The sequence below is a fragment of the Ctenocephalides felis genome, unplaced genomic scaffold (assembly GCF_003426905.1).
Source record: "Ctenocephalides felis isolate EL2017-DRISC unplaced genomic scaffold, ASM342690v1 CF-g0.4_SCAFFOLD_01886, whole genome shotgun sequence".
In the NCBI taxonomy this organism is placed as follows: domain Eukaryota; kingdom Metazoa; phylum Arthropoda; class Insecta; order Siphonaptera; family Pulicidae; genus Ctenocephalides; species Ctenocephalides felis.
The window spans coordinates 131737428-131749765 of record NW_020538040.1 but is presented as its reverse complement, the minus strand read 5'-3'; the positions used below and the strand labels follow the sequence as shown (position 1 = coordinate 131749765).

Genomic DNA, 12338 nt, shown 5'->3' with positions numbered 1-12338 from the left:
TCGATATTTATCTATTGTTTACGATAACTACGAGAACACCCTAATTATTAAATTAATTAAGATTTAAAATTCATCATACATACATTACGTACATAAATTTATTACGTAAAACTTTATATTTTTTTCAAGAGAATTATTAAAACCTTACATAATTTAATGATCAAACACCGTGCTATTGAATAGAATAAATATTTAATAATTCGAAAACCCCTATTTTGTTTCGAACAAAATTGCATAATACTACCTAAACAATATGTGAATATAATAATATATTAATATCTTGATACAATACAATGCAACCATACTGTCTTATTCCTGATCACAACTCTCGTATGTGTTTTTACCATTCAGCCCGTGTGGCGGGTGCCTTATAACTTTGACAGTTTATCTTGAAGGAACTTGATTGTCTACAGTTCTACAATAGAATGTATATGACTTTGTTTTGATTTTGAAATATTTTAGACTAATCTCGAAAATATCGTACAAATTTTTGAATTTAAGTGTGTTGCAAAAGAAAATAGAGATGGAATTTCAAAGTAAATTTTAGAATGTTTTCAACAGTTGTTTTTTTATGTCAAAAGTAAATAATTCTATTGTATTTCCAGGACTCGTTAAAAAAAAGAAAAAGGCAGTAATTGCCGACGATAAATTAAATATTGCAAAAACAAGTAACGATTTGGGCAATTGGTACAATACTCATGGAAAATATGACAATGCTTTGAAAGAATACAAATGTGAAGCCAATGCTTATTCAGTATTGGGGCTACGACTTGAAAATGCAAGAGCACATCGTATGATTGGAGAAATGTACATGTTGTCATCACAATTTTCAGAAGCATTGAAACATGAAGAAATTCATTTGGGTTTGTCTATTTTATTGGCTGATCGTATTCTCTATTATATTTCAGCACGGTTCTGTAATTTTTTTACTGGTCTATATAATATTAATTGTAGTGTGCTGCTCTGAGTTTACAATTTAATAAATAAGATTCTTTGTGGTAAAAATATTGAAAACAATTTTAGATACAGCACGAGACTTAAATAATAAAATAGAAGAGCAGAGAGCCCTTGCCACTATTGGAAGAATACATTTATTACATGGGCAGAGTGTAAATGATTCTAATTTAATGAAACAACAATTGAAATTGGCAGAGAAGTCATTTATGAAAAGTTTGTTGCTGTGTGAGAGGTGTGTAGTGTACATAATTATATATATATATATATATATATATATATATATATATATAAATGATTGTGTGTGAAACACCTATGAATTGAATATATTTTCAGTGTATCTAATTGTCTAACATATTATTAGTTTAAAGGGAGAAATTTCTAATCATGAGCTTATGGATATGCGTGCACGGCTGTTGTTAAACCTTGGTGTTGTATTAGAACATTTACAAAACTATGAGCGATCAATAGACTTCATGGATCGAGCAATAACAATTTGCACAAAACAAGAGTTATTTGAACTGCTACATCAGTGCTATTTAACAAAAGGTTCATTATTGTACCATAGAAAGCAGGACTATTGCCAAGCACTGCAATTTTTCAATAAGTCATTAAATATTGCAGAAAGGTTTGAGTTGTGACAATAAATAAGCAATATAAAATATATATTAATAATTAAATTTCATTGAAAACTGGTATTACTGATTGGTGTTAATGTTCTACTATTTTATTTATATTTAACACTTGAATCAAACTTAGCCTCATAATTAAAGTATCGGCTAAGTCATAGATAGTATTATAAAATCTTTAAAAGCTTGAAGTTATTTTGCTAGTGGTATAGTATTACAGTAGATGTTATACCGTTTTTAGATTGACAGACAAAGTGCTGAAAATGTGTGAATCTTTGTCAATGAAAGCAGAAGTATATATTTCGCAGTACGATCTACAAAGTGCAAAGCATATGTTCATAAAAGCATGGAAATTGAAATGCCCTGATGAAACTGAGAGAAAAACGATTGAAAAAAAGTTGAAAATAGGTATGGAACTTGAAATAATATTTCTGATATTAATGATAATATTTCTGATTTAATGTAATTTTCAGTTGCCAGTATGTGCTACACTGATGATGCCTTAATATGCATTAAAGATACTAACTATGAAATGAGGAAAAGTCTGAATGAAAAAATGGCTGATGGTTATTGCTTTTTTAAAAAATACTCGAAAGCCATTACATATTATTTGAGTATGCTCGAATGTGCTGAATTGAATAATGAGAAAGGCAAAGATTTAATTCCTATATATGTGAGTCTATACCAAACCTATCGAGATAATAATCAGTATGATGAAGCATTAAAGTACTACTGGAAGGAATATGATTTATGCTCAGATATCCCTAGAGAAGCATTTAATACATTAATGAATATTTCAGAAGTATTAGAACTTTCGAACAAAGAATATGAAACCATTGAAGCAGTTTATAATAAAGCACGACAAGAGGTAGAATTATAAATAAAAGTATCCATATCATATTGTGGTCCTAGCATTGTGTTGAAGTTTGTTATTACATATTTAAACACATAGTCCTTTGTTTTATAGGCAAAGAAATTAAATCGAGATTCATTAGAAATGCTATGCATGAAAAAACTAATTAATTTGAGAAGACAATATAATAAAACTGCAGAAGCTGATAAACTTCAGAGAGAATTAGATGATTTAAGAAATCGTGTAGAATCTAGTGACAGTTCAGATTCTGAAAATACTTCACTATCAGAGAACACTCCAAACATAGGGGATGATATATGCATTGAAGATTTATCAGGTATATACACATATATATATATATATATATATATATATATATATATATATATATATATATATATATATATATATATGTGTGTGTGTGTGTGTGTGTTTGTGTTGTTTTTTGTATAGCAAAGGAAATGCATTTATGCATCCCAGACTGGTCTTTTGCCTGGGTATGTCGGACTCAATACAGCCATGTGTGTGTGTAAAATGTATACAATCAACACTACAAACATTATTTTCATTAAGGTATTTCTGATCCTGAAGAAATTGAAATCACTAATCGAGCACACAGCACACGGAAAAAAGGTAGGACATGGATTGTGAAAAAAAATGACAAAGGAGAAACTCAGCTTCATACTGCTTGTATATCAGGAAATATCACTTTAGTCCAAAGATATCTTAATCAGAAACATCCAGTAAATATCCGCGATAATGCCGGATGGCTACCATTACATGAGGTATGTTTGCTTGTTGTATTTTGTGAATTGTATATATATATATATATATATATATATATATATATATATATACACATATATATATATATATTAGGGTGGTCCTTAAAAAGGTCATTTTCGAATTTCCTTGCTCCCAGGGGCTCAAATGGTTCCAAATAGATAAAAAACAATTCTCTGAAAGTTTTAGCTCTTAATATTAACGTTTAGATAGAGCGCAATTCAATCAAAGTTTGTATGGAAAGAGCATGGTAAAAAATTTGAAAATTAAAAAAACGTGTTTTAGGCGTAACTTAGCGACAAATGAATGAGTTTTATTCATTCATTTGTTCGCTAAATTACATCTAAAAAACATTTTTTTAATTTTTGAAAATTTTTGCATGCTATTTCCATACAAAACTTTGATTGAATTGCGCTCTATCTAAACGTTAATATTAAGAGCTAAAACTTTCAGGGAATCGTTTTTTATCTATTTGGAACCATTTGAGCCCCTGGGAGCAAGGAAATTCGAAAATGACCTTTTTAAGGACCACCCTAATATATATATATATATATATATATATATATATATATACATATATATATACATACAGTATGAATGAATATATTCTATAGGCTTGTTTATATGGCCATAAAGAAATAGTGCAGTTATTATTAGAGGCAGGAGCCCATATTAATGACAGAGGTGGCACTGCATGCGATGGTAAGACATTTGCTATTTTAGGAGATAATTTTAGGTTGATAACCATAAAGTTTTTTATTATCAGGAATTACACCACTCTATGATGCTGCTAGCAATGGTCATTTACAAGTTATTGAATTGTTGTTAAATCATGGAGCATCTGCTAAATTATTAACAGATGATGGCCAATCGGCCTTAGATGTACTTATGAAATGGAAAGAAAGTGTTCATCTTGATCAAACTGAATCAGTTTATTATGAACTCATTTATAATAAATTAAGAGCAGCAACAGGAAAACAGTTAGATACTGCACAGAATGTACAAAGTCAAGTATTTAATACGAAGAACTCCAATATGAAATTGAATCATGAGAAATTTCCAGTGAATTTGAGATACGCAATTAATGATTTTAGTGATGAGGAAGATGAAAAGAAAAAGAGTTTAAGTCCAAAAGATCATAGTTTAAGAGCTGAGAATAGTGCTTGTTTGGAATATCAAAATATCATGAAAAATTTACGAAATCGTGCATCAGAATCTAAGTCACTTCCGAATAGTGACAATGAAAAAAAGAGATCAGCCCTGCTCGATGTGAATGATGTTGTAGATAATTGGCTGGAGGATGATTTACAACACAAACGGAAAAGACGGAAAGTTTCACTTAATAGAGGCAATTCAAGTACAAATTATTCAAGTGAAAGCTTATCCATTGAAGCCATAACTGAAAAACGCCTTGAAAACATTGATTCAGGTGGTGCAAAAAAAAACGCTGCTGGCAAGAAACATCAAATTTCTTTACTGGATTCTGGTTTTACGAAAGAAAAAAGTGTATCACCTAATATTGATGAAATGATTAATAATTCAGATTTTGTGACCACTCCTATTATCAGACCACAATCACCTATGAAAACACAATTTCAAACTAAGCAATCTGTAAATTATTCCCTCCAAAGTGTAGTCCCTCCAATACCAGTAAAAGTTAGAGTTGCAGACAGGGTGTTGGTAGTTCCGGTCATGTCAAATTTGATACAATCATTAGATATTGCATGGCTTTCAAAAGAAACTTCTAAACGTTATTATAAGTATGTAACCCCATTTAATTTTTCAAGTTTCAAAAAATACATGCACGTTCAACACTAAACCATTTAATATTTAATTTTCTTAAATATAATTAAATACAATTAATAATTAAAAATAAAACAATTCACCGTCATAATTAATATTTCAGCTTGGTGGGATTAGAACCATGCTTAACTCTAATGACGCCAGATGGAGCTATACTAACGCAGGATGACCCTCTGAGTCTTGTTCTCGGTATACCTGAACTACAATCAAATATTTTGAAATGGAATTTGCCTCCTCTTCATGAAAGATATTTAGAAGCTTGTAGTCAGCTCAATACCAGTATGTGATATAATGAAAAATAATCCAATGATATTTAGATATTCACACAACTTTTTCTTTCAGTTGTGGACAACAATTTACAAAATTTACTAAATATATGTCAAGCCACACAAATATTAAACTTGTCCAATTTATGGCTATCAACTGCTCAGGTTCAACCAGTATTCAGAAGCTTGAATCACCAAGCAAGCTTAAGAGTGTTAAATTTAAAAGGCAATATGATAACTGATGCTGGAATCAAAATGCTGTGCACATCATTGCCAAGTATGCAGCAATTAAAAGAGCTGAATTTAAGTTTAAATAGTTTAACACATAAAAGTTTATATCATTTCGCTGAAATGTTATCAGAAAAGATATGTCTGCAGGAACTTGAGGAGCTAGATATTAGTTTTAACCCACTATATAATGAAAGCTTTAAATCTTTGGCCAACATTTTGGAAAAGTTAAAATTGAAAAAAATTGTGTTGTCATCATGTGATCTTGAAGGTTCTAACAAAAAGTTAGTTCTACCTTTAAATAATATAGTTTGGCTTGACATTAGCCATAACAGCTTTCAAGATAAATGTATTGAGGATATATTTTCTAACTTAGATGGTGAAACAATCGAGTATTTAAATTTAAGCAACACTTCATTGCCTGGCGACACATTAGTGGATAAACTGGTTGCTTTTTTAAATGCTAGCAGCTTAAAAAATTTGACTGCTTTAGATTTATCTGGCTGTGATATTTCCGACACATACTTAAATCAAATCCTTCATGCATTAATTAGAGCTAAAAAATTTCATACATTTACACTAGCAAATAATTTTCAATTATCTTCAATTTCATTGAGGAGATTATTACAACACAGACCCTGCATTAAGAACATCTTTTTAGAAGGCTGTACAGATATTCTCAAATATCTAGCCATTTCAAATGTTTATGAAGATATTGATAATTTGGCTCCTGAAGAAATTTCGATGAGCGTTAATAAAAATGCAATAGAGGAAGTTGCCAAAATGGATATCATAATAAATATGTGGATGAAATTATGGGGCGACCAAGCTGTGATTAAACATGGACCATTTGGTGAATTGCGTTTAAGCACTAGTAAACATTAAGGAACACGTTATTTATTGTGTATATAATATTTATATTTTTATTGTATTATTAAATTAAATATTTTATATTAATTATTTACAAGTTCTATGAACACAAATGTATTGTTAAATAATTATCGGAACATATCAGCAAAACTTTTATCAATAATCTTCATGTGTTGTTTTTAATGCAATATTATAAGATGGAATCTAATTTCTATTTTATTTGATGTTTCAAATTTTTAATCTTTTATATCTCTGATTTACCTTTAATAACTGTACATTAGAGATTTTCCTGCACATACCCCTTCATACATAATTCTTCTTGTGATTCAGAAATTTTAGCAATCAGGTTAAGATGAAAGTAAAGCAAGTAGATGATTCTCTATAACACTCTGGGCTGAAAATGAAGATTCAAGTAAACTGACAAACATTAAAAAGTTATATTAACATACAGTAGTACCCCGCCTTACAAGCCTTCACAATTTCGAGATATTTATAAGAATTATATAAACTGAATTACTAAAGTAGTTGAGTTAAAATTATTCACTTAAAATATATAAGTGAGCTTTAGAACTTTAACCGGAATTAAAATTAAAATCTGAATTATTTTCAATATACAAAAAAATTTTTTTTTGAAAAGAAAACCTTTTTTTCCAAAAGCAATTGTTCCGTCAACACAAGCAGAAAGTTTTTTGAATTATTCAAATCGGAGCTTATTTCTCTCAAAAACTGCCATTTTTTGTACATTTAGCTTGGTATCTTCAAAATGGCTGGACCTGCCTTTGCCAAAAACCAATCACCACTTCTTCCAATCATTACAAATTAAATGCTTTTAGATCATTTAAATCGGATGCACCGTTCTCTTAGTTTATATCATTTCGCTCGCTATCTAATTCTGCACTCTTTGCTCTTTATCTCCGTAATGGTTGGGCCTGTCTGCCAAAAACTAATCAACACATCTCCCTATCAATAGGAATCGAATGCTTTTTTAAACCACTCAAATTGGTTGATCCGTGCGCCCGAAAACGTGAACGAAAAAATGCGGATTTTCTGGCCATTACTATAACTACCCTGCGGGAAGTTAACAAGAATTTTCATATGTAAAGTAGCAATTAACTATCATAAAAAATATTTTAAAGTTAAAATTTTTAATTCAATTTATATTAGTATTGTGAATTTGTTTGTGCAAAGTGGGAAAAAGTTGAAAAGTTTGTGGATAAAAATGGGTGCATTTTCACCCTGAAAATGATACAACCAGTCGAGCATCAGAACTGTTTGACGAAACATGTCTTTTCGTCACTTATTTTTGCAATACTATAATAGGTTGAAGAAAAAAATAATGCTAATTGAATAATTTTTTCAATGCAATAATTTGTATAACGATTATTTAGTCATTTTATATTCAGTAATTTGCTATGTTTTTACAGAATATGTATTTGACCTAAAGTTTTAATTACTTTATTGTCAAAAAAAAACATTGTGCTTAAGCAAATTAATGACATTTCAATATATTTATATGGAAAAAATTGAGATACGAGCAATTCGACATGCAAGCATGGTTACTGAACGAATTATGCGTGTGAGGCAGGGTACCCCTGTATTTTGTTTTAAAATAGAAATGCAGCTCTTTTGCAAACATATTAACTATCAAAGTAAATTTAATAAGAACTTGAACCGATTATCAATTATGGTAATGCATAAATGTTTTTGTAACCTGCATAAGATTTCTTCCTTATTGCCAAACTGTATGGGGTATCATCATTTTCATTATTTAAAGTTAAATCAGCACCTTTTATAAGAAGATTATGGCAAGAATGTGGGTGATTACCAGCTGCAGCATATGCCAATGCAGTATTTCCAAGCTAAATATATAAAATAATTCAATTACCTATTTATAAACAATGACCTTGTGTCAATGTTACAATAGTGGAGAAGATGCAAAATATGATTTTAGAAATACTCATGCTAACTTGCACTTGTGCATTTTACACCAAACAAGTATTAAAAAAATACCATTATAAAAATGTAAGAAAAATATTTTCTGCATTATAATTCTTTAATAATTAACTTGATATAATTATAATAGACCATGTTTCTCTACTTACAATATCACAATGATTTACATCTGCCCCATGTTCTAATAGTAATTTAATTGTATCATAGTGTCCACCAGCAGCTGCAAGAAGTAGCGCTGTTTCACCTTCGGGCCCTAGTTTATCTACAGAAGCTCCATACTGAAGGAGCATATTTACAGTACATGTTTGGCCATAATATGATGCCCAATGCAAACTAGTATAACCATTGATATCGACAGTATCGCATCCCTCAGAGCAAATCTGTTTGATTGTTATCTCACCTTGAGCAGCCCGAGCATGGAAATTGAATTTTATTTCTTCTCCGCTCTTTGCTTCAGTATTACCCCTTTGCAAATTTGTTAATACAGTACTGACTGGCCTATAAGGCAGAAAGGCACTTTTTCTAGAGCCCCACTTCCATTTCAAAACACTTTTGATGCTATTATTTTCAGAATCTGTGTCACAATCGCCATCAATATTTTCTGATTTAATAGCTGGAATCATGTTATTGGGAATTCAACCCATTAATTTGTTTGCTCGTACAAATATGCGTTATTCCTATACATTAATCATGCATTTCAAATACTGCTTTGCAATAATAAACATTCTTCACAATTTGACAGTTCGATCGTTTGATTTTGTTGGGACAGTTCGTAACTCTCTTAACTGTGGTTCGTTTTCTTTATGGTACCCATCCACTAGGCAACCAGGCAACCGAGCAATTTATGACAAAATGACCAATAAATGTCGACTTGTAAATTTTTTTGGTGTCCCAGAAAATCGAATAAAATTTCATTCATTTTTCTTGAACATTAGAGAAAAAAGTTGGTATATTTCGAACGTGTAATGAGATAAAATCGACTTTTGTTGCAAATTTTGGTTCACTTTTCATTTTATTAAACATTGATTTTTATAAAAATTATATTAAAGTTTTTTATTTAACATTAATGTTGTACATTTGCAACAGATGAATTCGGAATGAATTTTGTCACGAATAAATAGCACGAATTATTGTTCAAACGTAGTCCGATAGCTGTTATAACAAAATATTCACGTTTTACATTATATTAGCATCTAATTTTAATCTAAACAATGGCCTTAATCTTGGAATATACGTCTACATTTACCCAAGAATGCCCATAACAAAAAAGTTTTTGAGCATTAACTTCCCGTAGGGTGGTTATAGTAATGGGCCGAAAATCGAAAATGAAATTTTTTACATATCTTCACGTTTTGAAGGTTTCTTAACATTTTGGCATACCCAAGAAATAATGAATGTGTGTGTACGTATGTATGAATACAATTTTTCTTCCACGTTTTCGGGCGCACGGATTGACTGATTTGAATGGTTCAAAAAATATTCGTTTCCTAATATTGATAGGGAGATGTGCTGACTAGTTTGTGGGAAAGGCAGGTACAGCCGTTATGGAGATACGGAGCAAAGAGTGCAGAAAACAGAAATCGATCGATTTTTTGAGAGAACGGAGGATCCGTTTTGAATGATTCTGCTTGTGTTGACGAATGCTTTTGAGAAAATAATTTAAAAAAAAATATTCATTTTTTTACGAATTACTTAAGTAATCTCAAATACTCAATAATACCCAGTAAACATGCGATATGGCCACAACATCGTGGCAATATTTTATTTAGGTCGTGTGACATGCGGTTCCCATATTCATTGTCCTCGATATTTAATGGATACGGCCGCAAATTTATGTAACTATCGAACAACTATCGAGGTTCGGTCTCTGGCGCACGTGGCGTTCGTGATACATGAAAATCGACGTTGACCCACATATGTTTGTTTATTATGATAAGACCGTCTGACGTAAGGCGTTCACCCCAGTCATGACGTCATTGGCGAATGAAAACGATTCGGTCATGACGTCATACAAAATGGCGACTCATGACGTAATAGCACCTGAAAGTGATGACGTAATGCAATTAATATTCTTTTCTGTACGAATAAGCATTTATTTACGTGAATAATAAGAAATTTTACAATATTTAAATATTACAAATTAGAATTGTAGTTTTGAAATTATAAAATTTTAACATGAACTATACTAGAAAACTTTTTACAAATTATTCAATCTTAACATATTAATAACAGTATATTTAATGAAAATTGTTGTATATCTAATGAACGTAATTCTATTTTTGGGGCGTGAAGTGTGAAGTGTTGCATAAGTATTCTATCGCCACTTCCTTATACATCAAACAGCCTGCCTATTTTTCATTATTTCATTCTATCGCCAGTTCATTGCATCAAATGCCAGGATACAGATTATGCACATATGACATACTGCCCCAAATTTTGGAAGTTTTCTAAAACAAATTCAAACATAATGTGATTTACTGTATATAATATATTATATATACAGCTACCATATGTGTAGCTACCTACATGTTCAGTGTACAAATCTCATCTCCATCATCTTAAAGTCGCTTTTACACATACATTTTTAACACTGACTGATTTCATTCTATCGCCAGTTCATTACATCAAATGCGAGGATACAGGATATTCATATATGATGTACTTCTTGGAAGTTTTCTAAAACAATTTGAAACATAATGTGTTTTATTGAATCTAATAATATATATACACTCCATATGTGTAGCAACTTACATATTCAGGAGACAAATCTAAATCGTCTTCGAGTCGCTTTTGCACATACATTTTTTTTAACCTGATTGAATTCATTATATCTTCAGTTCATTATACATCAATACATCAATCAAGTTCATGCATATATGACATACTGTTCCCAATTTTAGAGGTTTTCTAAAACAATTATAAATATAATGTATTTGTTACCAAATAATATATATACAGCAACTATATATGAATCAACTTACATATTAAGAAGATAAATCTCCATTATCTTCAAGTTGCTCCTAAACATACATTATTTGAGCCTGTCTAAAGATCTGTATATTGTTCATCGTTTCATTCCAATTTTGTACGACTTCTGAAATAAATATGAACATGGCATACGTGTTTGCTGTTTATATATATTTGTATAGCTATTATATTTGTAGTGACTTACATATTCAAACAATCATTCTCGATCCGCTTCTCAACCGACTAATTTAAGAGATTTAAGAAGTGAGGTTATGTCGAACACATGGATATGTTAATGTCTTAATTTAGTAAAATAATTATTTTACCTTGATAAACGATCCTTATTATTGTCCTCAGATTTTGTAAGATATGCTATTTGGTTACCTCCTTTGTCATCTAAAGAAATCGACATAAAATAACGTTTCTTCATCCCAGGATATAATGCACTAAATGGAATTCAAAATCGTGAAGTAATTACATATCTATATAAATAATATATGATATACTTACGGTGTCATTTTTCTACACTTTTCTACAATTATCATAAACAAGTTGCTTAACTAAACGAATGTAATTATTATACTAAAGAAAATATAACTTGATGCATGATAAATTCGTGACATTTTGCGCCATTTTGTCAAAGAAACAGTCGGTTCCACCAGTGGCCACGGCGCGCTGATGTAAAGCTTTCTTTGTATGGTCACACACACCAGCACACAACGCACACAACGCAGCGCACGACGCGTTTGCTTCACGCCGTGTGACGTCATTGATTATGCTTTGCATGTGTGCTAACACACACCAGCGCACGACATGTATCTCACATGAAATTCAACGATGTCATTACCCCCGACAGCGCGTGTTTATGTCTCGTGAGACAACTCAATGCGAGCTTTGGTGTGTATTGTAACACACACAAGCGCACGCAAGTTTAAAATCCTCTTGTGGCGTAGATTCGATAACCGCATTATAATACGATGTCGATATTATAGAAGATCACATCGCGTGTTTACTGGGTATTTCATTATGGTA

General features: G+C 30.8%; 2 protein-coding genes and 1 long non-coding RNA gene across 3 annotated transcripts; 1 reads left to right on the top strand and 2 right to left on the bottom strand.

The window, feature by feature from the left end:
• The first annotated feature begins 415 nt into the window (after positions 1-415).
• Positions 416-6415, top strand: LOC113377995 (tonsoku-like protein). Its single transcript, XM_026618481.1, has 12 exons — positions 416-536; positions 606-863; positions 1024-1189; positions 1319-1582; positions 1825-1991; positions 2057-2451; positions 2551-2773; positions 3010-3221; positions 3834-3921; positions 3986-4979; positions 5126-5301; positions 5365-6415. Exons 1-12 carry the CDS (start codon positions 524-526, stop codon positions 6399-6401), a joined length of 3993 nt encoding a protein of 1330 aa, XP_026474266.1. The 5' UTR covers positions 416-523; the 3' UTR covers positions 6402-6415.
• Positions 6416-6510: 95 nt separating this feature from the next.
• LOC113377996 (DNA-binding protein RFXANK-like) lies at positions 6511-9073 on the bottom strand. The gene is made up of 3 exons (XM_026618482.1): positions 8489-9073; positions 8098-8245; positions 6511-6780 (listed from the first exon to the last, which is right to left on the bottom strand). The coding sequence occupies exons 1-3, from the start codon at positions 8960-8962 to the stop codon at positions 6734-6736; spliced, it is 669 nt and encodes a 222-aa protein (XP_026474267.1). The 5' UTR covers positions 8963-9073; the 3' UTR covers positions 6511-6733.
• A 1824-nt stretch (positions 9074-10897) lies between these two features.
• LOC113378136 lies at positions 10898-12196 on the bottom strand. The gene is made up of 6 exons (XR_003367145.1): positions 11817-12196; positions 11633-11752; positions 11512-11549; positions 11321-11433; positions 11091-11246; positions 10898-11015 (listed from the first exon to the last, which is right to left on the bottom strand). It is a non-coding gene; the product is annotated as an uncharacterized LOC113378136 (long non-coding RNA).
• Positions 12197-12338: the final 142 nt, after the last annotated feature.

Bases quoted from the DNA above. Each gene is read 5' to 3' on its own strand.
- LOC113377996 (XM_026618482.1), bottom strand. From the start codon at position 8,962: ATGATTCCAGCTATTAAATCAGAAAATATTGATGGCGATTGTGACACA. The intron at 8,246-8,488 runs GTAAGTAGAGAA...TTATATATTTAG, and splicing joins ATGTAAATCATTGTGATATT to CTTGGAAATACTGCATTGGC. The intron at 6,781-8,097 runs GTTACAAAAACA...CTTCATTTTCAG, and splicing joins AAGGAAGAAATCTTATGCAG to CCCAGAGTGTTATAGAGAAT.
- LOC113377995 (XM_026618481.1), top strand. The intron at 2,774-3,009 runs GTATATACACAT...ATTTTCATTAAG, and splicing joins ATGCATTGAAGATTTATCAG to GTATTTCTGATCCTGAAGAA. The intron at 3,922-3,985 runs GTAAGACATTTG...TTTTATTATCAG, and splicing joins AGGTGGCACTGCATGCGATG to GAATTACACCACTCTATGAT.